The sequence below is a fragment of the Pygocentrus nattereri genome, chromosome 20 (assembly GCF_015220715.1).
Source record: "Pygocentrus nattereri isolate fPygNat1 chromosome 20, fPygNat1.pri, whole genome shotgun sequence".
In the NCBI taxonomy this organism is placed as follows: domain Eukaryota; kingdom Metazoa; phylum Chordata; class Actinopteri; order Characiformes; family Serrasalmidae; genus Pygocentrus; species Pygocentrus nattereri.
In genome coordinates, this window is record NC_051230.1 from 6,783,826 (window position 1) to 6,811,215 (window position 27,390).

Consider the following 27,390-nt stretch of genomic DNA (forward strand, 5'->3'; position numbering starts at 1 on the left):
AAATTACTGTCCATGCTTATTGACCGTAAGCTGCAGATTAGGTTAAAATGCTAGAGTTTTACTTTAAAGACATCTTAAAGAGGAGCTCAGTCCACTCAAGGATATGATAAATAACCCCCTACGTCGTTCATGTGCATTGTTGCTGTTAGTGTTTTGAGTCTTTATCTGTGTATTTATGTGCCAGATTGGCAAAGACAAATTTGCATTTTATGCAAATTTAAAGGACAATAAAGTTTTCTTATCTTATCAATAAGATGTAAACAAAGTCATTCAGAGTGGTTTGGTGTGAAATGGTTCATCGCAGAAACTCTGCAAATAAAGTTTTTGTATATAATGTAGCTATTTGGTAAAGTAGAAGGTGAGATAACTCTGAAAAATAAAATTTCTTTGTTAACTTTTGTCCTTACAATGCCCTACAAGTACCTCTCTGGCATGAATTTGTTTAAAAAATGATGTTTTAGTCTTAAACCTTTTTCCAAAACTATCATTTTTCATATAAAAGCTGTCTGTGAGGGAGCTGTGTGATCTCTTCAGACACCTGGTTCCCATCACCACCACTGAGAACAATTCAGACACTGCGTTCCTCTAGAACAGAGCATTTCACTTCAGATCGCTCTGATCGACTTTGTCTAAATATGCAGCAAAAAAATGTTTGAATTCCCTTTTAAAGTTAAAATATCTCTCCCTCCATCTGTCTGCATCTCTCTCAGTCATCTCCAAGCTATAATGATCTGTCCGGGAGGGAGGTTCAGCCACGCAGGAAGAGGCGAACCCGAATCCCAGACAAACCCAACTACTCCCTGAACCTGTGGAGCATCATGAAGAACTGCATCGGCAAAGAGCTCTCCAAAATCCCCATGCCTGTGAGTGTCCCAGTGCACTTTCACTGCCCGCTTACAGTGAGGAACAGCAGCATGGCTCTGTCTGTACGACTGACCAGAGAATATCTAGAAAAGAAAATACACATTGTGTCCAAAAGTTTGTAGACAGCTGCTGTTTCTTCTGAAATCAAGGGTGATAATAGGGCATTTGTCCCTGTTTGCTGCATTAACAGCCTCTGCTCTTCTGGCAAGGCTTTGTACTAGATGTTGGAACACTGCTGTGAGGATTTGATTGTATTCGGTCACAAGAGCATTAGTGAGGTCAGGTACTGATCTTGGATGGTCAGTTCTGGATCACTCCAACTCATTCCAAAGGTATTGGATGGATCTCCATCACTCCAGAGACTACAGCTCCACTGCTCCACAGCCCAGTGCTGAGGGCTTTATGCCCCTCTAGTCCATGGTTATAGTTTAACAGTACACAGAAGAAAAATCAGAGAAGCAAAGAAAAATACATGCAAGACCTTATAGTGACTGAGGGGGAAAGTTGATGCTGTGTTCCAACTGTACACTAAACACTCATAGTGTAAGGCATTATATTATTATGTTACATTCGTTCATTCATTCATTCATTCATTCATTCATTCATTCATTCGTTCGTTCGTTAGTTCATTACATTTTTGAGAATGTACTCAACTTTGGCACTTGTGAATATGCTACATATTATATGTTCAAAGCCAGTTAAAATTATTGTGTAATATACAGTTAAGGCACAGTATGAGAATATAAATGCCCGTAGATCACCAGAAACTCTGGACAGGATTAGACAGTAAACAGGCGTTTCAGAGACTTTAATAGTCAGATAACAGCGGCCTCTAGTGGCCAAGAGGGGAATTCACAGGTGTGGATATAACACTAACGGACCTTTCTTTCCTTTCTTCCTTCCTTCCTTTCTTTCTCTTTCTTTCTTTCTTTCTTCCTTCCTTCTTCCCTTCCTTTGTGTGTTTGTTTCTTTCTTTCTTTCTTCCTTCCATCGTTCCTTCCTTCCTTCTTTCCTTTCTTCCTTCCTTCCTTCCTTCCTTCCTTCCTTTCTTTCTTTCTTTCTTCCTTCCTTTTCTTGTGTGTTTGTTTTATTCTTCCTTCCTTCTTTCCTTCCTTTGTGTGCTTGTTTGTTTCTTTCTTCCTTCCATCCTTCCTTTCTTTCTTCCTTCCTTCCTTCCTTTCTTCCTTCCTTCCTTCCTTTCCTTGTGTGTTTGTTTGTTTCTTCCTTCCTTCCTTCCTTCCTTCCTTTCCTTGTGTGTTTCTTTCTTTCTTTCTTTCTTTCTCTGCTGTCCTGCTACTACTCTGTCCCTCCCTTCCTCTCTCCCACCATTTCTCTTTTTCTCTTTTTTTTCCTTCCTCTGTCCACCATCTCTCTCTGTCACCCTCTCCTTTTTTCTTTCTCTTCTCTCTTTCCCTCTCCCTCCCTCTCTCTCCTCTCTCCCGCCATTTATCTACTTTTCTCCACTGTCTCTCTCTCACTCTCTCACTCTCTCTTTCTCTCCCTCTTCTTCTTTCTCCTCTGTCTTCCTCTTCCCTTCTTCTCACTCTCTCACTCCCTATGCTCTCACACCCTGAATCTTTCTCTCTCACTTCTCTCTCTCTCACTCTCTCACTCTCTCTTTCTCTCCCTCTTCTTCTTTCTCCTCTGTCTTCCTCTTCCCTTCTTCTCACTCTCTCACTCCCTATGCTCTCACACCTTGAATCTTTCTCTCTCACTTCTCTCTCTCTCTCTCTCTCTCTCTCTCTCTCAGGTGAATTTTAATGAGCCTCTGTCGATGCTGCAGCGGTTGACGGAGGATTTGGAGTACAGTGAGTTGTTGGATAAAGCTGCTCGCTGTGAGAATTCTCTGGAGCAGATGTGTTTGGTCGCGGCGTTCTCCGTCTCCTCCTACTCCACCACCGTCCACCGCACAGCCAAACCCTTCAACCCTCTGCTGGGGGAGACATACGAGCTCGACCGGCTAGAGGAGTTTGGCTACCGGTCACTATGTGAACAGGTGGGTTTTTTGAAGCATCATGTGGTCATAATGTATATATGCGGTTAATGTGATATTATTAGGCTTTTATATTTATTTTATAAGCGGACACTTTGCTTATTGTCTCCAGGTAAGTCATCATCCTCCAGCTGCTGCCCATCATGTAATGTCACAGCGAGGCTGGACCCTGTGGCAGGAAATCACCATTGCCAGCAAGTTCCGTGGCAAATACCTGTCCATTATGCCGCTGGGTAAGAGTTCAGCTGCCCCTAACACACATAATAATAATTATTATGCATTCATATTTTCTAGATACGTCTTTTTCTGTTTACTTTAGTCATAATTCCATAATTATATAATCTTTATAGGGCCTGAATGCTCCTCTAACCACTTTGCATATTTTATGCTTATACACCAATCAGGCATAACATTATGACCACCTCCTTGTTTCTACGCTCACTGCCCATTTTTATCAGCTCCACTTACTGTATAGCTGCACTTTGTAGTTCTACAGTTACAGACTGTAGTCCATCTGTTTCTCTGATACTTTGTTACCCTGTTCTTCAGTGGTCAGGACCCCCATGGACCCTCACAGAGCAGGTACTATTTGGGTGGTGGATCATTCTCAGCACTGCAGTAACACTGACGTGGTGGTGGTGTGTTAATGGATGTCGCTCTGGTCTGAGTGGATCAGACACAGCAGTGCTGCTGCAGTTTTTAAACACCATGTCCACTCACTGTCCACTCTATTAGACACTCCTACCTTGTCGGTCCACCTTGTAGATGTAAAGTCAGAGACGACAGCTCATCTGCTGCTGCACAGTTTGTGTTGGTCATCCTCTAGTCCTTCATCAGCGGTCACAGGACGCTGTTGGCTGGATATTCTTGGTTGGTGGACTATTCTCAGTCCAGCAGTGACACTGAGGTGTTTAAAAACTCCAGCAGCACTGCTGTGTCTGATCCACTCAGACCAGCGCAACACACACTAACACCACCACCACACATCAGTGTTACTGCAGTGCTGAGAATGACCCACCACCCCAAAAGTACCTGCTCTGTGAGGGTCCATGGGTGTCCTGACCACTGAAGAACAGGGTGAAAGGGGGTCACAGATGGACTACAGTCTGTAACTGTAGAACTACAAAGTGCAGCTATACAGTAAGTGGAGCTGATAAAAATGGGCAGTGAGCGTAGAAACAAGGAGGTGGTCATAATGTTACGCCTGATATATATATATATATATATATATATATATATATATATATATATATATATATCACTGTTGTCGGATCAAAACCTTGTATCTCCAAAATGGTAACTATACAGAAGAAGGAAAAAACCTACTTTACTTTTAATGTAAGTCAAAGGAACCAGGCATATTTCTAAGCAATTTTGGGCTGTTTCTTTTGGCCCGTCCACCATGAAACACCTGAATCCACCATTGACACAATATAAAGGAATTTTCAAATTATGTAAAAAACTGGAAAACGACAAAAATGGAGATAAAAAAATGACTTTTTTATTATCATTTTATTCATTAATGTTTTCAATGTCATTTGAATACAGCAGCTGTAATTTGCATTTTCTAAAAAAAATGGATGAATGAACCAATAGAAATGCTGAAAAATGACTTAAAATTAAATCACTTTGAGCTTATTTCTGAGATACATGTTTTGTTGTATGCATAGTTTTGAACATGTTTTGTTGGTTTTCTAAGTGAAAGAAATGAACACATCCTCCACGGGAAACTTATCAAAAGATGGCATTTTCTGAAACTTCTAGTACTCAATTTCTATTTATTTGCTTTTGCACGTGCCACATTTTATGCTTAATGTTTTTCTCCAGTATGTTAAATTCAGAAAATATTTTAGAAGCGTTTAGGGAATCAACAAAATATGTAATTTGACTCAGTGTTTAAACTTTTGCATTAATTTCTGAAGAGATGAACTGAACTCTCTGTCTCTCTCACAATCTTTTTCCTCACTCTCTTTCTCTCTCTCTCTCTCTCTTTCTCACTCATTCTCTTTTTAGGTGCCATCCACCTGCAGTTCCATGCAAGTGGGAACCACTATGTATGGCGAAAGGTCACGTCCACTGTGCACAACATCATCGTGGGCAAGCTGTGGATTGACCAGGTCTGCTCTTACTTCTCTCTGACTGACACTCTTCTACTGATACTACTACACTATATGTTCCAAAGCGTGTAGGCTCCCCTTTTCATTAGTGAATTCAGCTATTTTAAGATGCCCCAATTACTAGTGCAGTTGTTTGATTGTGCACACATAGCTTGTACACTGAGGAGCCCTATACATTATGACCACTCACAGATTAATTGAATAATAGTGAGTGCGTTTACAAGCACTTAATAATCTGATAACTTCAGAAAATCAGATTTTCACAGTCATCCAATCAACATGCACTTGAGTAATCGGATAATGTGAAATTCCAGGTCTGCATGAGACGGGCAGTAATCAGATTTCTGCTTTACAACCAGCCACAGAAGAACTCTTGTGTGAACAAAGCTTAGACTCACAATTCACAGAAAAAGACGCGACATAAACATGATGTAAAACTCTGCATGCCGCAATGTTTTTAAAAAAAATATCACACCACTCCACCTGAACATATGAACATATATCATCTAGCAGATGAAGAATATGGTTTCAGCATCGCTCCAAAGGTCTTTTGCTGTGTCTTGCGGCGATGCTGCTTACTTATTTCCAGTGTCGCCGGAAATGCATGCAGAGAAATCTGATTACTGGGCTAAAATCCAGCCTCTTTATCAGATTTCTTACTCTGATTTCTAGACCTTACTCTGATCTAAGAAATCGAAATATGCCATTTACATGATCATTTGGATAATCAGATAACTGCAGAAATCCGATTGCATGTAAACACACTGAGTGATTATCTTGCAGCACATACCAAAGTCTGGCCTATATTAGACGGTAAACAAACAGCCAGTTCTCGTAGATGATGGGTGTTGGATGTGGGGAAAACTGGCGGGCGTGAAGACCTGAGCGATTTTGTCAAGCGACTTTGATTTTGCTAGATCATTTTGGACTGGGTCGGGGCTGAAACAGCAAGGTTTGTGGTTGCTCCCGGTCTGCAGTGGTGAGTACCTGACGACAGTGTCTGAGGGCCAAACCACAAACCTACAACAGGGTGTTGGGCTTCTGCGGCAAAAGGATACAATGTGGGAAGACAACGGGGGGAAAATGAGGCTCTAGGCAACATTCTGCTGGAGAACTCTGGGTTCAGGTATTTATGGACATCAACTTGATACCCACCTAAACCTTAATCCGGACCAGGTAAACTCCTTCGCGGCAGGAGGATTCCCCAATGGCATGGGCCTTTTTTAGCAGGCTAATGTGCCCTGCCATGCTGCATATATTGTCCAGGAGTGGCTTTAGAAACATGATGAAGAGCGCAAGGTGTTGCCCTGATCTCAGTCCAATGGAACGTCTGGGATTGGAACATGGGATGTGCTGGAACAATAAGCTGGAACAACAAGCCCAATCCGTCGCAGCTCCACCTCACAACTTACAGGACTTGGGATCTAAGGGATCAGCTGCTATCATCACTGTGCTATGTGTGGTAGACACCAGACGGCAGACCAACAGCATATTAGGCAGGTGGTCATAATATTATAGGCTTGTCAGTGTAAAATCTCCATTGAAATGCACTGACCAACAAAACAGGACGCTCTGAAGAAACTGCACATAAGCTTTAGTTACTATGACAATCGCCAGCGTTGGACTGTGGAGCAGTGGAACTGCATTCTCTGGAGTGATGCAGCTCCATCCAGTTTCTTCAAGATGCGTTTAAGTGGCATAAGTGATCCAGGACTGATCTGTAAAATCCCCCCAACTATGTTCCAACATCTAGTGTAGCCTTCCCAGAAGAGTAGAGGCTGTTACTGGCACAAAATTCCAAATAATACTCTTGATTTCAGAAGAAACACTGGATGAGCAAACTTTTGGCCATATAGTAAATGCAACCCCTTAAATTCCAGACCTGTTATTCAGTTATTACTCTTATAGCCTCTTACTTCTTAATTACTATAAATTATTTAGTAGCTGTAATACATTTTTCATTTCTCAACATCAAACTACAATGTAAGAGTCATTGTTCTGCATTGCCTTGAAGATTAGTGGAGCCTTTAAGAAATCTTTTTCATTCTATTTCCCATTGATTTTAGAGTTCACTCTTTCTTTTTCTCTGTCTCTCAGTCAGGGGACATTGATATTGTAAACCACAGAACCAAAGAGACGTGTCAGCTCAAGTTCTCTCCTTATAGCTACTTCTCCAGGGAAGTTCCACGCAAGGTAGTGTCCCCTCTCTGATATTGCCTATTGGTTTTAAAATGTTCTGGAAGCCAATGTGCTATTGGGAGATTGCTATTGCTATTCTAGAATTATGGTATATCACACCAATATTTAAGTATGTGGAAAATTATGGGTCAGTATTCTCTGAACTTTAGATGTAACCTCACCATAATAAGTCTCGGACACAATACAAGTGCTAAACCTGACTGGGTAGGACATTATGGATGCTATAAATATTAAAACCTAATATATTCTACTCTGTTTTTTGCTGTTTTGTGTTTTCTTTTGTGGCACCCTGTTGTGGTGTGGGTACCTAGGTGACTGGTGTGGTGGCGGACAGTGAGGGTCAGGCACACTACATCCTGTCTGGGACGTGGGACGAGAGAATGGAGAGTGCAAAGATTGTCCAGAGCAGCCGGGGCAGCAGTGGAGCAGAGGGCAAGCAGAAGACCGTCTACCAGACTCTGTCACCCAGACTGCTGTGGAAGAAATACCCACTACCGTACGCACAGCACAGCAACGCCATGCCCACATCAGCAGTATATCACATACATCAGAGTATGAAATCACTTTTCAATCACATAAAATGCATTTTATGTAAGTACATCTGATATGGAGCTAATGCTCTACAACTTTGTAGATTTAAAACAATTTGTGGAAAATTGTGAAGAAATTTTAAACATATCCAGAAAGATGAGCACTTTCTAAATTGATTGGGAAAGCTGTGTAACCTCAGGAATTAAGTTAACGTTAATTAGCATCCATTTCTATTTTTGAAAAGCGGTGGTCAAAATCAAGATAGAGCTTGTAGTTACTATAAATTGATACGTACAGTATATTATTTCTCATTTAATAACTTTGTGTTGTACTCTGAAAACATTTTAATAATTGTTATTAATATCTTCTAGGCTTTGTTCATACATTTCTTCATGTGTGACACAGATGTGTATCAGCAAAAAACACATTAAATCTGACATTTTTTTATTTGAGACGCTGTTATATGTGGTACTGAAATCTCATACGTACCTGATCTGGCAATGCCACTCAGTCTGAACAGCCAGATTGGAATTTACATGACTTTTCCAACTCCACATTCATCATTTTTTCTTGCTGCTGTGACCTCATAAACATTTAGGCTGATGTTTCCATACCAAAAACGTAGAAGGCACTTATCACAACTGCTCCGTGATCGACGGGATTTTATGAGAAATGGCTGAATGCAGCAGTAGGAGGCCGATGCTGAAGGGTGAAGGAAAGTCTGAAAGCTTTAAAGAATCCAAGGGCACAATCCAAAGAAGTGGCCATGGCCGAAAAACATGCCCCTTTTACGGCGAGCTCAAACACATTCTGGGTGATGAGCCCAGCTGTTCGCCATCGGAACTTCATAGTCGTTCCTGTGATGCTGGCGAAAATAAAACTGAAAACTCCAGGAGCAGAGCTGCAACCTTGGCAGTCATGATTGTTTACCTCTGGATATGCAAACCACATGAAGCATTGCTCTTTTGCACATGTGGGTCATTTTAGGAGTTGATCTGTTCAGACTAATGTCACATACAGGTCACATTTAAAAGATATTGTGAACAGATTGTAAAAAAAAATCAGATTTGGGCCACTTTTACCTGCTGCATGAACGTAGCCTTAGTGTCTAGTTTATTGTAAAAGTAAGTAATAGTATGTCAGTTGATTGAAATCCTTTGAAAAATAGTGTAGATAACTGTGCTGTATATGTTAGGTTCCCTAACCTATATATATTTGTGTGTGTGTGTGACAGCATAATATATATATTATGTGCGGGCAGTCATGGGCTGGACGTTAGGGAACCAGCCTCATGACCGGAAGGTTGCCGGTTCTATCCCAAGAGCCGACAGCACATGACTGAGGTGTCCTTGAGCAAGACACCTAACCCCCAACTGCTCCCCAGGCGGTGCGGATTGGGCTGCCCACCGCTCCGGGCAAGTGTGCTCACTGCCCCCTAGTGTGTGTGCTCACTAGAGTGTATGTGGTGTTTCACTTCAAGGATGGGTTAAATGCAGAGGTGAGTCCCGTTGTGGGACTAATAAGGGTCGCTTAATCTTAAAGTTCATCACTGTATGTTCTCTCACTCTGTCTCTCTCAGAGAGAACGCTGAAAACATGTATTACTTCTCGTCTCTGGCTCTGACACTGAACGAGGAGGAGGTGAGCGTGAGTTTGACAGACAGCCGGCTGCGGCCGGACCAGCGGCTGATGGAGGAGGGCCGCTGGGATGAGGCCAACACGGAGAAACAGAGACTGGAGGAGAAACAGAGGGCTGTCAGGAGGAGGAGAGAGGCAGACGCCTCCAACGCCGTGGACGAAGGTGAGGAGGGAGAGGGAAAGGAAGTGAGAGAGAGATAGAAATCCCATCAAGCCCATCATGCTATGGACTCCTTGCTGGGGTTTTAAGGTGACGGTAGCTGGAGCAGTAGACAGGCTGAGAATGGTGAGAGCTGAGCCGTACTAGCACGGTGTCAGCATGGTGCTTAGATCTTCACAGTCAGTGTCTGTGTTCACATGCAAAGATTATTGCCAATCCGGTTGAGCACATTCTGATTATAGATTAAGACTGCAGTCTTTATTTGCTCATTCTACTCAACAATCTGATGGAAACCCTCCACTCTGATTGGGTTATGTAATCAGATACAGACGTTTACACGGTTATAATTACATTCCGAATGGCCTCAGTTGGACTAGTCTATCTCGATTGAGGTGTATGCATGAAGGTATTCTATTCCGATTGAGCAGGTAGTCAGATTATTAACAAATTATCAGGCCGCATGTAAACATGGCTACTGTGGCAGTGTGTTGGTAGCCCAGTGTTCAAAGACCTTGTTACCAGTTGATGGTTTCTGCCACTCCACACTTGACCCAGGAAAGGGATTTTGGGCAAAAGCTGTCTGGTCGTCTTGACCCTTCCGTCTCCAGATTGTGCCCATTAATGTGAGTGAGGTTTTCAGTGTACAGCTTTGTGTAGAAGTAATCATTTTGGGCGATGCTTTACTCGGATAGTCCACTTTATATAGCGCCTTTCACAAACCAAAGGACGCTTTACATTATCATCAAAAAAAATAATTAATAAAAATATATACTACAGAGAGGAAAAAAGGAAGGTTTTTAACAGGAATTTGAAGACAGAGAAGAGCAAATACGAAGAGTGGAAGGTAGAGAATTCCAGAGTTTGGGGGCAGCAGCACTGAAAGATCTGCCACCCATAGAAGAAAGTCTAGTTGAGGGAACTGTAAGGAGTCCAGCATTAGAAGATATCTTTGGCTTCTTTTCTCTGACGGAAAGTGAAAGCATCAATTATGTGTTGTATTCGGTTGTATTTTTAAACCTATAAATATTTGTAATGTTTATAAACCTATAGATCAATGGACCACCATGGCTCATAATGTCTTCTGGGTTTTGTGGTGTGAAAACATGAACGAGAAAAGGAAAACTATATGTAATCATGTATTCTGTCAAACCTCAGAGGCAGCGAGAAGTAAACGCTGTGCTACTGAAAGCAACATTATGCAACAAATAACACTAGTTTTAGGCTGGAAAGCCCCTCCAGCAACCTGTGTCCATAGAGTACTATCTACAGGGGAGCATTCAAAAAAAGGCCTCTTCATCTTGTGCCACTGACAGTTATGATCACGTGACATGTGTCTCTTTTCTCTTCCTGGTTGCCAGAGTTTGAGGTTGACTCTGAGTCTGGTATGAGCCTGCTTGGAAACTCTCCGCCTTTTCACCCCACTGTCTGTGTGTGTTGTGTCCACAGTTTGCAGATCCAAAAGTGATCTGTAATGGCACTTTCATTATGTGCTCAGTCTGCTACCCGCTTGTGTGGACACGCATGTGTGTGTAGGCTCTGCAAACCCAATTTCTGCTAATTATTCTCTGGGGAAAATGCTCACACTGCTCACTGCTGCTGTCAGTCATGCACATGTGTCAGTCAAATACAGAACATTTACATACAGATTAGCTGTATTTGACTTTGATAATGAGAGTGGAGTTCTTCACAGCACACATGCACACTCCACCTGCTTGCAGTACTATAACAGAGCATTTAAAGCTGAGTACAAGACCTTTGATGACTCCAAATTTAGTTTCTGGAGTTTAGTTGAAGTTCAGACCAGAATATGGTCATCACTTTTATTGGTCTGATTCAGTCTTAGGCTTGTATATGAGTAAGACCTCATTCTTCAAGCTGCACATGTACTGCGCACATGTACTGTAAAGCGGTATTCTTCAAATGACGAAAGATCTCAACAAAACTGAAGTACTGCCCAACACACATTTGTAAGTAAACTTAGAAATAACTCGCTGAGGAGGTCTCCGAACAATCAACGCAGTGATTAGGACCAATCATAGTCGGGGTGGGGGTCTCAGAACAATCAACACAGTGATTAGGACCAGTCACAGTGAGAGGGAGATCTTGGAACAGTGATGAAGACCAATCACAGTGAGAGGGAGGTCTTGGAACAGTGATGAAGACCAATCACAGTGAGAGGGAGGTGTCAGAACAATCAAGAAATTGATTAAGACCAAATTACAGTGAAAGGCAGGTCTCAGAACAAAAAAGAACAAACACAGTGATTAGGACAAATCATAGTCAGGGGGAGGTCTCAGAAAAAACAAGGTGGTGATTAGGACCAATCACAGTCAGGGGGAGGTCTCAGAACAAACAAGGTGGTGATTAGGACCAATCACAGTCAGGGGGAGGTTTCAGAACAAACAAGGTGGTGATTAGGACCAATCACAGTCAGGGGGAGGTCTCAGAACAGACAAGGTGGAGATTAGGACCAATCACAGTCAGTGGGAGGTCTCAGAACAAACAAGGTGGAGATTAGGCCCAATCACAGTCAGGGGGAGGTCTCAGAACAAATAAGAACAAACAGCACAGTGATTTGGACATTGAGGAGGTCTCAGGAGGTCTCAGAACAAGCAACATAATTGGTTCACACTCTACCACATAAACTCAAACCACTCCGCTATTTTGGCCAAAACGATGTTTTGTTTTGAGATGTATTATTTGAAGTACTGCAGGCTTCAGACTTATTTCTGCCGATTTTAATGTTTCTCCTGAGTTAAGGCGATACACACAGCTTCCCCATGTCACAACTGTAGTCTATCATCCATGAGATGTTTGGAGTCTGAAGTTTACCTTTCAGTTTTGCATGAGAGCTGGAGTTTTGAAATATGTTACACAGCAGCTAGTAGTTGCAATATCACCCATCTTGAAGGCTGAGTTTTGTAGGTCCTTTGCTTCATAGCTTTTATTTTAAATAGACCATTCCAGTCATTTTTTTATTTACCAAAATATACTTTGATGTTTTTTTAAGCCGGTTATCAGTTCCGACAGATTTAGATCACATGGACTTGCCATCTTGTCAAGTGAAATTATTAAAAATTTAGTTGACATACCAACTATTTCTCATTTTGAGATAGTTGAAAGCTTTTTGTAAGATGATTTTACTTATTTCAAATAATCTTGCACTCTTGCTCTTTTTTACTTGTTTTAAGTGATTTCATTAAGTCAAATGATCTACTATAAAACTGTGTCGACAGATAATTTTGCTTGTTGTAAGAAATATACTTGGAACAAGCCAACTTATACCAACAGTGAGATCATTTTACTTTACTTACTTACTTAAGTCACTTAAAAAAGTTAACAAAAGGTCAAAAAGTAAGTTCAATAATCTTACAATAAGCTTACATCAATCTTAAAATGAGAAGTATTAGATTTTATGAATGGATTTAAGATTATTTCACCTGACAAGACACTATTAACGGCCGTGTTTGGATAACAGTGTGTAACACAGTGTCGGAAACCACTTAGGCAAGTCTGTTTGAGATTACTTGAACAACTTGGCTCACTTTGAGGCAAGTATGTGTTACCGGTGCAGTTAGCATGATGCTAACTTTAGCCTCATAGCTCCAGACGAAAATAAAGAAACAAACTTCATACTCCAAACATGTCTTGGCTACATCTGTTGTCCATTTGTATAGATATCTGTTCGTCATATAGTCTCAGAAACCATGTAAGAAACACAACTTGAGGTTATGAAACTGAGGCAAGTGCGTGAGGATTTAGGGTGCAGTTAGCACAAGGCTAATTGGTTGCATATAAGCTTGTATTCCTGGTTAGCTACATTAGCCCCTGTAGCTCTGTACATTTTGTCTCTACTGTTGTCCACGTTTATAGATAACAGTGTCGTACTGTGCCAGGAACCACGTTAGCAAGTCTATTTAAGATTACTTAGCAACCCAACATGCTTTGAGTCGAGTGTGTTAGGCATACAGTTAGCACAACGCTAACTGGTTGCATTTAAGTTTCTATTACTTGTTAGCTATGATAACCTTGTAGCTGTAGGGCAAATACAAAGAAGCAAATATCAGACACCAAGCAGTACGGTAAAGTGGAAACTATGTAAATTAGATTTTTCATTTTATATCACTAATTATGAAACCTTTCATGAGTTGAATTTGCTTTGTCAGACTGGCGTAAACAGTAAACTATGCAACGTTGAAGGCCCCTGAGTACGGCAGCGTTTTAGACCCACTGTTAATAAAAATAAAAATAGTAGACTTTGAGAATAAAGTTGCAGTATTTTGAGAAAAAAGTAGTAATATTTGGAGGATAAAGTGGGCTAACTGTAGGGGGGCTGTCGTAACGCACAGGGTCTCCGGTCTCTTTGTGGATCATTTTGATTATCGTTCTCACTGTCTGTGGAACTTCATGCCCTCTTTGAATGGGGGAGATGTTGCCCTGATAGCCGTGTAGACGACCCTGCCTGAGATTCTCCTTAAACAACACAGACAGACGGTTTCCTCCGAGTCCGTCTGGCTCTTTATTCTAGATAAACGCAGTTTTCTGCTCAGCCGTTTCAGCCATTTCTTATAACAGGCTGGTGCTGATGTGCAGGACAGACAGAGAGACTGAGTGTTTCTTTATGGCTGAAATCGATATGAAGGTATAACTTCAGTATAACTTCTCAACACCCCTCATTTAACATGAGGAGGTGCTGCCTTCCCTTTGCGAAGCCTTTGGCTACAATATTAAGATTTTTTTTTTTCAAAATATTCTAACTTTTTTAAAATAGTACATCAGTGTGACTTTATTCTTGAAGTCTACTATTTTTATTTTTATTAACAGTGGCCGTAAACCGCCGTCGTACCTGAGGCCCTGAGATTAAAAGTCTTTCTTTACACTGTGCCTGAATGCTAATCTTATGTTTTTGTGTGTATGCTCTGTTGCAGGTCGGGAGTACGAGGGCTACCAGCCGCTGTGGTTCCATCAGAGGATGGACCCTCTGACCGGAGAGACGAGTTTTGTGTATAAAGGAGGTTACTGGGAGGCCAAAGAGAGGCGGGACTGGAGTATGTGTCCGGACATTTTCTGAAACACTTCTACTGAACTGAGAGAGAAAAACAGACAGAATGGAGGATGGGAAAGAACGAGGACCGTCAGGACTGACTGACGAAGGCCTAGGAGCTTGACTCCCGTCTCAGGAGGCCACAGCAACCAGGACTGTGTGGAACTCTGAGTGTGTGAGCGGACGTGTGCGTGTGTGTGTGTGTGTGTGTGTGTGTTTGCACTTTTCACACAGGCAAAAAATCACAGATCACCACACAGACTCACACTATGAAGGGAAATGGACAGACTCGGACAACTGAGCCGCACAGCCTCTTCAAACACTTACCCAAAAGCTGTGTGTGTGTGTGTGTGTGTGTGTGTGTGGGTGTGGGTGTGTGTTTGCAAGCGAAAAGAAGGGGAGGTTAACTGTATTGCCAAATGCTTGGCCCCCTTGATTGCTTCCAAACCAAATCAGGTGCTCTTTATTCAGAAACACCTTCTCCTCTCTCTGTATGTCTCTCGCTCACAGTCTCCCTCCCTCTGTTTTCTCTGAAAGACACAGGAGGAGCTTGAAGAAGAAGGAGATTCCACAGATGCATTATTTAGAAGAGATCATTAAAATGTGCACAGATTATTCTGCCTGATCTAGGTTTTCTCTCCATCCGTATACAGTGCATATCAATACAAAGCAGCATATCTTTTTAATGTAATTTGCATATCCCAGAGGACAGGTACGCTGAAAAAAGTATTTATTTAATATTTTTGATTGGAAATGTGTACGTCATTTCCACATAGATTGTGCAAAACTCAGAGACCACCCTCTCATTTATTTATATACACCAATCAGGCATAACATCATGACCACCTCCTTGTTTCTATGCTCATTGTCCATTTTATCAGCTCCACTTACTGTATAGCTGCACTTTGTAGTTCTACAGGTACAGACTGTAGTCCATCTGTTTCTCTGATACTTTGTTACCCCCTTTTACCCTGTTCTTCAGTGGTCAGGACCCCCATGGACCCTCACAGAGCAGGTACTATTTGGGTGATGGATCATTCTCAGCACTGCAGTGATACTGACAGTGACACTGGATCAGACACAGCAGTGCTGCTGGAGTTTTTAAACACCTCAGTGTCACTGCTGGACTGAGAATAGTCCACCAACCACACATAGCCAGCCAACAGTGTTCTGTTACCACTGATGAAGGACTAGAGGATGACCGACACAAACTGTGCAGCAGCAGATGAGCTGTCGTCTCTGACTTTACATCTACAAGGTGGACCGACAAGGTAGGAGTGTCTAATAGAGTGGACAGTGAGTGGACACCACACTTACTATATATATACTGTGTGTGTGTGTGAATATATATATATATATATATATATATATATATATATAGTAAGTGAAGCTGATAAAATGGACAATGAGCATGGAAACAAGGAGGTGGTTGTAATGTTATGCCTGATCGGTGTATTTCCGGTCAAAATGGTCCTTAAGCACAAGTTACTCAGTTGTCAGCCTCAGGAAAGCAATCAGTTTGTATTTATCTGAAAATTTCTTTCCATTTTTCAAATCAATCCGCTAGGATTTTTTTACACACCTCCAAAGTTCAGTCTTAGAAGTTGGTTGATGATGATCCAAGTAAAGCAAATAAGTAAGAGCTTCTTGACAGCTACACATCCTTCCAGACCCACAGTGCTGACTCATCTTCTTACAGTGGAAGGATGGACAGAAACATCTGCGGATATTTTCAGATCTGATCAGAGCTTTAAGCGCTGTTCATCTGTTGGTGATCTACCAGGTCTTGTACAGAGTCCCATTTTCTCAGTAGCTTTAATCACTTTTGAAAGATCAGGGTGGAACAGTGTTGGTGGATTATCTAATCTGCTCAGATTATATCTCTTATAAATCGCCTAAAATATGAATAACTTACTAATGTACTTAATGGCCAAATTAAATAAATGATGGGTGCTTTCAGGCTTTGGCACAGTGCTCTAAAATAAATTACATACACACCGTTATTAGTAATTAAACTGAAAAACAAAATTGCGCTGATGTAATATTTCATTCATGTGGAAATGATTTACACGTTTAAGTGAATTCAAAACATTTTCTTCAGTGCTCTTCACTGGATACTCAGTCACCTCCACACAGATCAGCTTAATTTAAAAAGACTCTGAGAAAGTATTGGATCCTTCAGGCTCCTAATCGCTAAAAAGAAGAAGAATTAGTCCGTTTGTTCCCACCCTAATAAGACTGCTCTACTCAAAATTTTTGCTCAGAATTTCTCATGACTGACCCTAAAAGAGTGCGTTTACCACGTTCGCTTGAAATTTCCAGTTCCCTGAACTTGCAAAATTAAGTTAACAAAAGACTAATTTGTGTTTCACATTACAATGAACTCAACATGTCAAGGAAACCCAGTTACTCACTTTTTAAAGTTTAAAATTTCTACAGGGATGAATGGTGAATTAAAGGAATACTTCATTATTTTTAACCTAATCTCGATTTGCTGTATCTGTAGCATAGTAACATTTTCCTTGTACTTAAGTCAGGACAGAAAAACAAACGTTGAATCGAATCATTTAATTCGAGCCAGTTGGAATGTGTTTCAGCAGCTACCCATTGGCTTCAGCTAGCTTTCCGAACTATTAATAAATTCAGTGAAATGCATAAAAATAACTCTTCTAATGATTCTAAGCTACGGGTGCAGTAGAAACTGCTGTGCATTCATTTAAGAGCAGAAAAGGCGCCACCAGGAGGCAGTAGAGTGACCATACCCTACTGAAGAACTGAAAACAGCAAATTGGAGTCTTATGGGATCTTTTTCTAGATATACAGAAATTCCAATCTCAAGCACAGCCACAGTGTCCCTTCAAACATATCTGCCTGTAAATTTCCACAGTGTTTCACAGGCACGTGGTGAAGATCATGGGCCACGTTCCTCTCGATTCAACATTGGGTGCATTTACATGCCCTTAATAATCTGCTAACAGCAAAAAATCCAATTTTGTCAGTAATCCAATCAGTGTGTTTATGTGCACTTAAGTAATCAGATAATGGAGACGCTCCAGGCAGCAATCAGATTTCTGCTTTGCAACCAGCCAATAAACTCACAGAAGACGCTGTGATGTAAGCATAACATAAACTCAAACATCATGCTGCAGCTTTTTATTAAAAACATGAGCATCTTTATCTGAAAATATGAACATACATCATCTAGAAGATGACGAATATTTAAATCCTTCATTCCGTCAGGCATGTAGTCCATTTCAGCCCCGCTCTAAACCTGCTTTGCTGCCATTTGTGGTAACACTTATTATTATCTTCAGACTGAGAAATCTGAAAGAAATCAGAGTTAGAGTTCACATGCAATGAGAAATCGGATTACTGAGCTAAAATCCAGCCTCTTTATTGGATTTCTTGGATGTCTAGACGTCGCTCTGATCTAAGAAATCAGAGTGTGCTGTTTAGGTGACCATTCGAATAATCTACTGCAGAAATTATTGAGTGCATGTAAAGCTGAGTCTAAACAAACCCTGTAGCAGCCCGATGTGAATGCTTTAGGTAATTTGACAAAAGCTGAGCTCATCAGGTTGGATGGGATTTCTGACTGCGTTCTGCAAAGCTAGTCCAACGTAGCAACCGTTTCTACCGAGAATTTAATTCGTATTTAATGAGACCTTTGTGTCTCAGTTTTGGAAAAAAGGGAGACAACACAAGCTGATTAGTTTGATAACCTCACTTTTCTCAGTGTTGACTGAATGAAACAAACACTTCTCCGTTCCTGTGTCTTAAGCAGGTTGGTAAAGTCTGCAGTCTCTGCAAACGCAAGACTTTACCGACTTTCGAGTGTGAGCTTTGTTTTGTACTTGCTGTTAAGAATGTAGACTTTAGGCCGCAGGTATGCTGTTGCACCTGTCTGGACTCATGTGTGACTATTTTGTGATAACAAAAAGAAGATAATCAGATAAATAACTCATAATTACAAGAAGAGACAAGTAAATACTAATGCTAATTAAGTAATGATGCTGTGTTTTTTTGGGTCAAGTCTGGAGTTTTAAGGAACATAACAGAAACATTTACTGTAAATGTGTCTTATAATCTGATCTAGCTAGGCAGAAGTTTTAATTTTTTGGACACGCTTCCGTGGTTTGATTTGAAATTTTAATATTTTGTATTAAAAGAGATTTGCTCACATGAAGGGAGGTTCTCTTTGATTATACCTGTTTAATGTATGATGGTGATGTGCGTGCTGTGTTTGAAGAGGGTGTGAAGGGGTGGGATTTATGGACGTGATGGTGATTCAAGTCCTGGAGATCCACAGCACTGAATGAAGAGCATGGGAATTGGTAGCTGGTGAGTTGAATCAGGGATGTTAATTCAGACAAAACTTTAAAGGGTCAGAATCATAGAGAATCAGTTTTCCTCAAGATGTTTGAAGTTCTGTGTAAGCGTTGTTTCAAAATGTGACATTCACTCTTTAGGCCATACAGTCTGTATATGCTGCATTCATTGTTCATAGTTTGTAGTAGTTGGTGTAGGGTAGTGGATAACACCTCTGCCTTCTACACTGTAGACTGGGCTTCAATCCCCCACCTGGGTAAGCACCCTACACTATTCCAATAAGAGTCCTTGGGCAAGACTCCTAACACCGCCTTTGCCCACCTGTGTAAAAATGGTCAAACTGTAAGTCGCTCTGGATAAGAGCGTCAGCCAAATGCCGTAAATGTTCAATAACACTTTATTTGGATAGTCCACTTTAGATGCTTTGTAGGTACTTCATTTACTTTCAAGTTACATTCAACTAAACATCTACTAAATTCACTATAATTACGTTTAACTCTAAACCTGCTCTAATCCTAACCCTTACTTTAACCTCAATCCAAAACTGAAACCCAACCCTCACCCTGGTCCCAGTCCTAACCCTGGTCCAAGTCCTAACCCCAATCCCACCACTGTTTAGAAAGTTTCAACAGGTATTTTGTTAACAGTTTGAACATCTGTAGATAATCTATAGGGGACTATAGTGCACTATCCGAATAAAGTGAGACACATTGTTTATATGATGTCCCTAACCTTAACTTCATCCCAAAACCTAAACCCAGCTCTCACCCTGGTCCTGGTCCTAACCCTAACCCCACCACTGTTTAGAATAGTTTCAACGGATAGTCTGTTAACAATTTGAACATCTGTAGATGATCTATCAGGGACTATAATGGACTATTCAAATAAAGTGGGACCCATTTTCCGCCTATTCAGCCCTACAGCAGTTTAGCCCCGCCCTCTCACACTGAAGATATAAGTAGTGCTTCAACCCAGACTACCTTTTGAGTGAGGCACTATACAGGACAGACAGGTCAAAACAGAGGTCATTTACAGGCGTCAGTCTTGAAGGCAGATTGACAGAAACAACCTGTTTAATTCTAAGGGATGATGAGAGTTTGGAACGTGATCATGGAAATGTGAATTAGGAATGTGTTTGATTTTTAAACAAATTTAATACAAGAAAAAAGTAGGATATGGGGGCTTTAATATGACGGTGTGGACACATTGGCGTGCAGGTAAGATAAGGGAGTCTAGGCCTTGGTGGACCGGAGACAGTTCCCAGGAAATAGCACAACTTAAAAGCCAAAACCTAGTACTCCACTACACTAACGGAAAACACACTGAAACAAAAACCTACACATTTTACTACATATCGCCGCTGTCGGAACAAAACCTCGTGAGGTATCTGAGCTTTCATATGAAATCCGATGTTATGAGTTTGAGGCCTCATGTGTATCCGGCTGTGTGAGTGTGAAATGCTCCATAGATGGTATTTCACTTCATGTGTATGGTGCTTAAGTAAAGGGGGCCCCACTCCCTTTCTCTCCCGTTCTCTCAGTTCTAGACAGATGACGTCATTTATCCATCCATCCATCCATCCATCCATCATCTTCCGCTTCTCCGGGGTTCGGGTCGCGGGGGCAGCATCCTGAGCAATGAGGCCCAGACCTCCCTTTCCCCAGCCACTTCCACTAGCTCCCTGGGAGGGATTCCGAGGCGCTCCCAGGCCAGCTGGGCGATATAGTCACGCCAGCGTGTCCTGGGTCTTCCCCGGGGTCTCCTTCCCAGTGGACTTGCCTGTGACACCTCCCGAGGGAGGCGTCCAGGAGGCATCCTAACAAGATGCCCGAACCACCTCAACTGGCTCCTCTCGACGTGGAGAAGCAGCGGCTCTACTCCGAGTCCCTCCCGGATGGCCGAACTTCTCACCCTATCTCTAAGGGAGAGTCCAGACACCCTGCGGAGGAAACTCATTTCGGCCGCTTGTATTCGCAATCTTTTGGCGTTCAACCCTCTCTCAGGCAATCCATGGAGCCTGATCGACGCTGTTCTTCTTTTATAATAAGCTTTTTATATGCAAGCAAGACGGTGTCAATGGAGATTCCTTCATCATCTTCACATCATCGCTATTTGAATAAACAACGCTTGTACTCCATTTTTGTCATTTTTCAGTTTTTGACATAATTTGAAAATGCCTGTTGTCCTTTATATTATATGTAAATGTCATGATGAATGGAACAAAGCAAATGGCCCAAATGACTTGGAAAAATGTCTGGTTCCATTGACTTACATTGAAAATAAAGAAGGTTTTTTCCTTCTTCTATAAAGTTAACATTTTGGAGATACGAGGTTTTCTTCCGACAACTGCTATATGCAACAAGTGCATCTGCCTCCTGACCCAATGTGTCACAAAGAGGTGGCCTGAATATGCAGAGGAAGAGGTGCTCCAGTTTTACGTGTTTGGTTAATTAAAAAGCCCATATCATGAAAACGGTTTGACATAATATATAAACTCTGTTAAAGTTTCGAAATGTCCTACTCCAGTTTACACAGCTCATATGTATAAAGTAAGGAGTGAGGCCCATTTTGAATGTGTTGTGTTTGCTGAGGTTAAGACAAAAAAATTCAATATAAAATGTAAAATATCCCAGAACTTTTACACCAACTCCCTTAGAGCAAGAGGGAGAAACCTTGAGAGGAGCCAAGGCTACGTCCACCTTACCAAACTTTTTTGCCCTAATGTGACTCAGATCTGATGTTTTCAGGGCTGTGTGGACACACCAATCTGATCTTTTCAAATCCGACCTCAGCGCAATGTTCACATTACAAGCCTCATTGCTCATATCTGATTTTTGTGCTCTCGGACAGGATGGTTAATTCACATTTGTTTAGGTAAGAGATTCAAATCGGTCATTAATGTGATGAACCGGCGTCCTGAAATGACCTGCATGCACACATCCTACTCAGTAACATCACGTGACTGAATCACTGCATCCTCGGCACAAACTAACGAGCAGAACGAGCTTCGCTGAGAAGATCATTAACTCTGATCAGCTCTCAGCTTCATTATTAGAGCCAGACGGAGGAGATGAGGTGAGATGAGCTGCTTTTCCACCGTTTACAGGCTTTAACTTCGGTTCAGCGCTGTTGCCATGGTAACGCTGAGCATCACATTAAGGTCACATGTCTACGAATTGGATATGTGTCTGATCTAGGACCCCATATGAAAGTGACACAGGTCGGATTTAAAAATAAAGATCAGATCTGCGTCCACACAGCCCTGAAAACATCAGATCTGAGTCACATTAGGGCAAAAAATCTGATTTGTGCCACTTCAACCTGGTAATGTGAACGTAGCCTTTCATATGTGGTCCCGAAAAATTTGAGAAATGAGGCATGTAAAGTGGAGGTAGCTCAAGACTCAAAAGGGGAACCCATCCTACTCTGGTCAACACCCGCAAACAAGAACTCAAGAGCAAAATGAACAGAAAAAAAAGAAAGAAAAAGAAACAAAAGCGTAATGTGACCTGGGGTGCCCAAACTTTTGTGTGTGACTTTATATGCACTCCAACGCTGTCCCAAACAAACAAACAAACAAACAAACAAAGACAAAAAAACGTGCATTTCCAGGATATGGAAACTTTACAGAACAAGGCAAACACATTTCCAGCTTTAATATAAAGAGATTTTATGAAAGTGACCGTTAAAGTGAAGTACTTCTCCTGGTCCCTGGACACTGTGCTCCAGTAATGATGAAAGGAATGCGTAGGTCTGAGACCATGGGGCCCTGACCACTTAAGGGGGTAACGTTTATTATGGGTCCTGAAATAGTTTAGAAACAGAAAAGTGGAAAATGCATCAGTGAAATCATCCCTGCTGGGTTTCTGAGTCCAGTTCCCCCCTTCCTATATAGTGTGTAAATGATTAAATTCTGTCTTCATGGCCTTAATTAAATAATTAGTGGCCTCAGTATAGTAATTTGTGGCATCGATGTAGTCACTACTGACCACAGTATAATAATTCTTGACCTCAATACGGTGATTTGTAGCCTCAATATAGTAATTTGTGCACTTAATATATTAATTTGTGACCTTAATATAGTAATTTGTGGTCTCAATATTTTAATTTGTGGCCTTACTATAGTAATTTGTGGTCTCAATATAGTAATTTGTGGTCTCAATAAATTAATTCGTGCACTCAATATATTAATTTGTGGCCTTAATATAGTAATTTGTGGTGTCAATATATTAATTTGTGGCCTTACTATAGTAATTTGTGGTCTCAATATATTAATTTGTGCACTCGATATATTAATTTGTGGCCTTAATATATTAATTTGTGGTCTCAATATATTACTTTGTGGCCTTAATATAGGAATTTGTGGTCTCAATATATTAATTTGTGCACTCGATATATTAATTTGTGGCCTTAATATAGTAATTTGTGGTCTCAATATATTACTTTGAGGAATCAATATATTATTTTGTGGCCTCAATATAGTAATTTGTGGTCTCAATATATTAATTTGTGCACTCAATATATTCATTTGTGGCCTTAATATAGTCATTTGTGGTCTCAATATATTAATTTGTGGTCTCAATATATTAATTTAAGGATTTAATATATTAATTTGTGTCCTTAATATAGTAATCTGTGGCCACGCCTTATAAAAAATAATCACCATGTGACTTTAGGGGCCCCGTAAAGAGGCGTGTCATCATGTGACCGTTTGAAACGGGCTGTTGGCGGGAAGCGTCCGTTGCTAGGAGACCCGGTTGCTAAGCGCTCGGCATTTCTCTCTCCGGCGGGACTGAAGCGGCTCCGAGACACACCGTGAGTAAAAGCGCGTCCGCGGCGTTTTCTGGCTTTATATAAGGTACAGACGCTCAGGTGCTCATGTCCGCACTGGGACAAAGTTTCTGAGATTTAAAATAAACTCGAGCGTTTTAAACTTGTTGGCGGTGTGTCGATCTGTGCCCTGGAAAGGGGAATCCCACCGATTTCTCAAAATTTCTGCTTTAGTTTTATGGTTAACTGTAAACAAAGTCATTCAGAGGGATTTGGTGAGAAATGATTGACTTGTAGAGAAACTCACTCAGATTTACTTCACAGCGGTGGTGATAGGAACCAAAGGTCCCAGTGTTTACAGCACAAATATAGACATTTTATTTACTGTCCAGAACCACCAGTGAACCTATAATCTACGTGTCTTCTAGGTTTTATACGCTGGTGATGGTAAAATAGTGAACAATTTGAAAAAATGCAGTTTCTCTGGGGACTATTTTGCCCTAGAACATCCCTCCACCATGAAGGGGTTGAGAGGAAACACACTGATTAAATACCGTTTTAGACCAAAACTTTATATAGGAATGATATTTTATAATTAGAGGTGGACGTCTGGTTCCTATCAACACCACTGTGAGTTCCCCTTTGAAAGCATCGTCCAGAAGAGTGTCAGACTAAAGTGCAGGATGCTCAGACATTTCTGGAGAAGTTCAAGTTAATGGTAGCAGAATTTATGATCCTCTTTTGTCTCCTGAAGCCCGCAGTGTTTGCTAGTTTGACTCCTGATCTCTGGGCAACAGAGCCAACAGCAGCTCCCCCACCAAACCGGCTTCATCAGCTGAGCAACAGAGGTTAAAGGGCAGTTCCACCGAATTTTCAAAAATTAAAGAACATTAAGGTGTAAACAAAGGCATTCAGAGCGGTTTGATGAGGAACAGAGAAATGGTGCACTGTAGAGAAACTATTTACTTAGAAAGAAGTCCGCTTGACTTACATTCAAAATATATATATATCAGTGCTGTTGGAACAAAACCTCACATCTCCATTTTTCATTTTTTAATGTTTCGAATTACTTGAAAAATAGTCTGATTCCTTTGACTTACATTATATATGCACTATATTTCCAAAAGTATTCACTCGTCTGGCTTCACACACATATGAACTTGAGCGATATCTCATTCTTAATCCATAGGGTTTAATATGATGTTGGCCCACCCTTTGCAGCTATAACAGCTACAACTCTTCTGGGAAGGCTTTCCACAAGGTTTAATGTGTGTTTATAGGAATTTTTGACCGTTCTTCCAGAAGCACATTTGTGAGGTCACACACTGATGTTGGACGAGAAGGCCTGGCTCACAGTCTCAGAGGTCAGGACTCTGTGCAGGCCAGTCGAGTTCTTCCACACCAAACTTGCTCATCCATGTCTTTATGGACCTGCTTTGTGCACTGGTGCGCAGTCATGTTGGAACAGGAAGGGCCCGTCCCCAAACTGTTCCCACAAAGTTGGGAGCATGAAATTGTCCAAAATCTCTTGGTGCTGAAGCTTTAAGAGCTCCTTTCACTGGAACTAAGGGGCCGAGCCCAACTCCTGAAAAACAACCCCACACCATGATCCCCCCTCCACTAAACTTTACACTCGGCACAATGCAGTCAGACAACTACTGTTCTCCTGGCAACCACCAAACCCAGACTCGTCCATTGGATTTCCAGGTGGAGAAGCGTGATTGGTCACTCCAGAGAACACATCTCCACTGCTCTAGAGTCCAGTGGCGGCGCTTTACACCACTGCATTCGAAGCTTTGCATTGTGCTTGGTGATGTAAGGTTTGGATGCAGCTGCTTGGCCATGGAAACCCATTCCATGAAGCTCTCTACGCTGTCCTTGAGCTGATCTGAAGGTCACATGAAGTTTGGAGGTCTGTAGTGATTGACTCTGCAGAAAGTCAGTGACCTCTGTACACTATGCCCCTCAGCATCCGCTGACCCCACTCTGTCATTTTACGTGGCCGACCACTTCGTGGCTGAGTTGCTGTCGTTCCCAATCACTTCCACTTTGTTATAATCCCACTGACAGCTGACTGTGGAATATTTAGTAGTGAGGAAATTTCACGACTGGACTTGCTGCCCAGGTGGCGTCCGATCACGGTACCACGCTGGAATTCACTGAGTTCCTGAGAGCGACCCATTCTTTCACTAATGTCTGTAGAAGCAGTCTGCAGGCCTCGGGGCCTGGTTTAATACACTTGTGGTCATGGAAGTGACTGGAACACCTGAATTCAATGATTTGGATGGATGACTAAATACTTTTGACAATATAGTGCATATACAGGTCCTCACAAAAGTAAGTACACCTCTCACATTTTTGCAAATATTTTATTCTATCTTTTCATGGGACGACACTATAGAAAGGAAACTTGGATATAACTTAAAGTAGTCAGTGTGCAGCTTGTATAGCAGTCCAGATTTACTGTCCTCTGAAAATAACTCAACACACAGCCATTAATGTCTAAATAGCTGGCAACACAAGTGAGTCCACCTCACAGTGAACATGTCCACGTTGTGCTCAAAGTGTCAATATTTTGTCTGACCACTATTATTATCTACACTTCTTGTTCAGAAGAGGCTTCCTTCTGGAACGACAGACATGCAGAACAAGTTGATACATTATGCGGCGTATGGTCTGAGCACTGACAGGCTGACCTCCCACTTCTTCAACCTCTGCAGCAATGCTGGCAGCACTCACTCATTTTTTGAAGCGAACCTCTGGATATGATGCTGAACACATGGACTCAACTTCTTTGATTGATCGTTTCTCACATTCTCAGAGAGTTCTTTGCCATGAGGTTCCATGTTGAATATCCAGGGACCAGTATGAGCGAATTGTACCCAAAACACCAAATTTAACAGCCCTGCTCTCCATTCACACCTGGAACCTTGTAACTCTAACGTGTCACGTGACACCAGAGACAATTGGTCACAATTTGGACATGTACACTGTGAGGTGGACTCACTTGTGTTGCCAGCTATTTAGACATTAATGGCTGTGTGTTGAGTTATTTTCAGAAGACAGTAAATCTACACTGCTATAGAAGCTAATTGAAGATGTTTGCAACTGCAAACTGCTGATTCAAGATGTTTGCACATGCCAGTACATCCTTTCACAGAGTTATGTATAAACTTTAAGAAGGTATTTACAACTTTGCTTTTTAGTGTGCATTTTTATATAAATGTATTGTCACATTATAAGACAAACTGAGCATTAGCGCTCCTTTTGCTGCATGTGTTATAGGTTATGGAAGCTGGAAACCATGAAGGAGCTGTGGATGAGGCTGAAGACACAGATGAGCTGCTTTGTACTGGTCAGGCTTGCATGCTGAACTCATGACTGTCTTGTTTATTCTTAGAAAATTCCAATTTAAGTTAGAATATGGATTTAAAAGCTTAAAAGGGCTGCCAGAGTGTAAAGAACTGACTAGAGCTCCATAATATTTTATAGTAATGCTTCTATGATTACACCAAAGCTGGCCCCAAGCTTTTGTATTATAGCAACAACCATTAATTGTTTACTAATACTGTGCCTCCCTGTGTTTTTGTGCTTTCTCTCTTTTCAGACGTGGACGGAGAGACGGTCAGTGAGTTTAGTCTTAGTGCGCCTGCTCTTCCCCGAGACCATTGTGATCTCCTGCTGGATGCCCTCGATGCTCATCTCAGCCGTCTACAGGTCAGAGAACCAAAAAAAAACTCTAAAAA

The 27,390-nt window shown here is 41.4% G+C and overlaps 2 protein-coding genes across 7 annotated transcripts in view; both read left to right on the plus strand.

Moving 5' to 3' along the window:
• The window catches only part of LOC108435368 (oxysterol-binding protein 2-like), a 128,313-nt gene extending 113,145 nt beyond the window's left edge, over window positions 1-15,168 (plus strand). For 4 of the 6 annotated variants that reach the window (XM_017711178.2, XM_017711181.2, XM_017711182.2 and 1 more), the window contains 9 exons: window positions 711-863; window positions 2,615-2,860; window positions 2,970-3,090; window positions 4,871-4,974; window positions 7,072-7,167; window positions 7,485-7,669; window positions 9,284-9,504; window positions 10,860-10,883; window positions 14,430-15,168. In XM_017711178.2, the coding sequence (XP_017566667.1) occupies window positions 711-863; window positions 2,615-2,860; window positions 2,970-3,090; window positions 4,871-4,974; window positions 7,072-7,167; window positions 7,485-7,669; window positions 9,284-9,504; window positions 10,860-10,883; window positions 14,430-14,572 (1,293 nt within the window). In that variant the 3' untranslated portion in view covers window positions 14,573-15,168. The remainder of the gene's footprint in view (window positions 1-710; window positions 864-2,614; window positions 2,861-2,969; window positions 3,091-4,870; window positions 4,975-7,071; window positions 7,168-7,484; window positions 7,670-9,283; window positions 9,505-10,859; window positions 10,884-14,429) is intronic. The other 2 variants (XM_017711179.2, XM_017711183.2) reach the window with 1 other exon arrangement.
• Window positions 15,169-23,642: 8,474 nt separating this feature from the next.
• si:ch211-102c2.8 (trichohyalin) overlaps window positions 23,643-27,390 on the plus strand; it is a 41,103-nt gene continuing 37,355 nt past the window's right edge. The window contains exons 1-3 of the mRNA XM_037531818.1: window positions 23,643-23,689; window positions 26,930-26,999; window positions 27,252-27,361. Coding sequence (XP_037387715.1) covers window positions 26,933-26,999; window positions 27,252-27,361 — 177 coding nt within the window. The 5' untranslated portion in view covers window positions 23,643-23,689; window positions 26,930-26,932. The remainder of the gene's footprint in view (window positions 23,690-26,929; window positions 27,000-27,251; window positions 27,362-27,390) is intronic.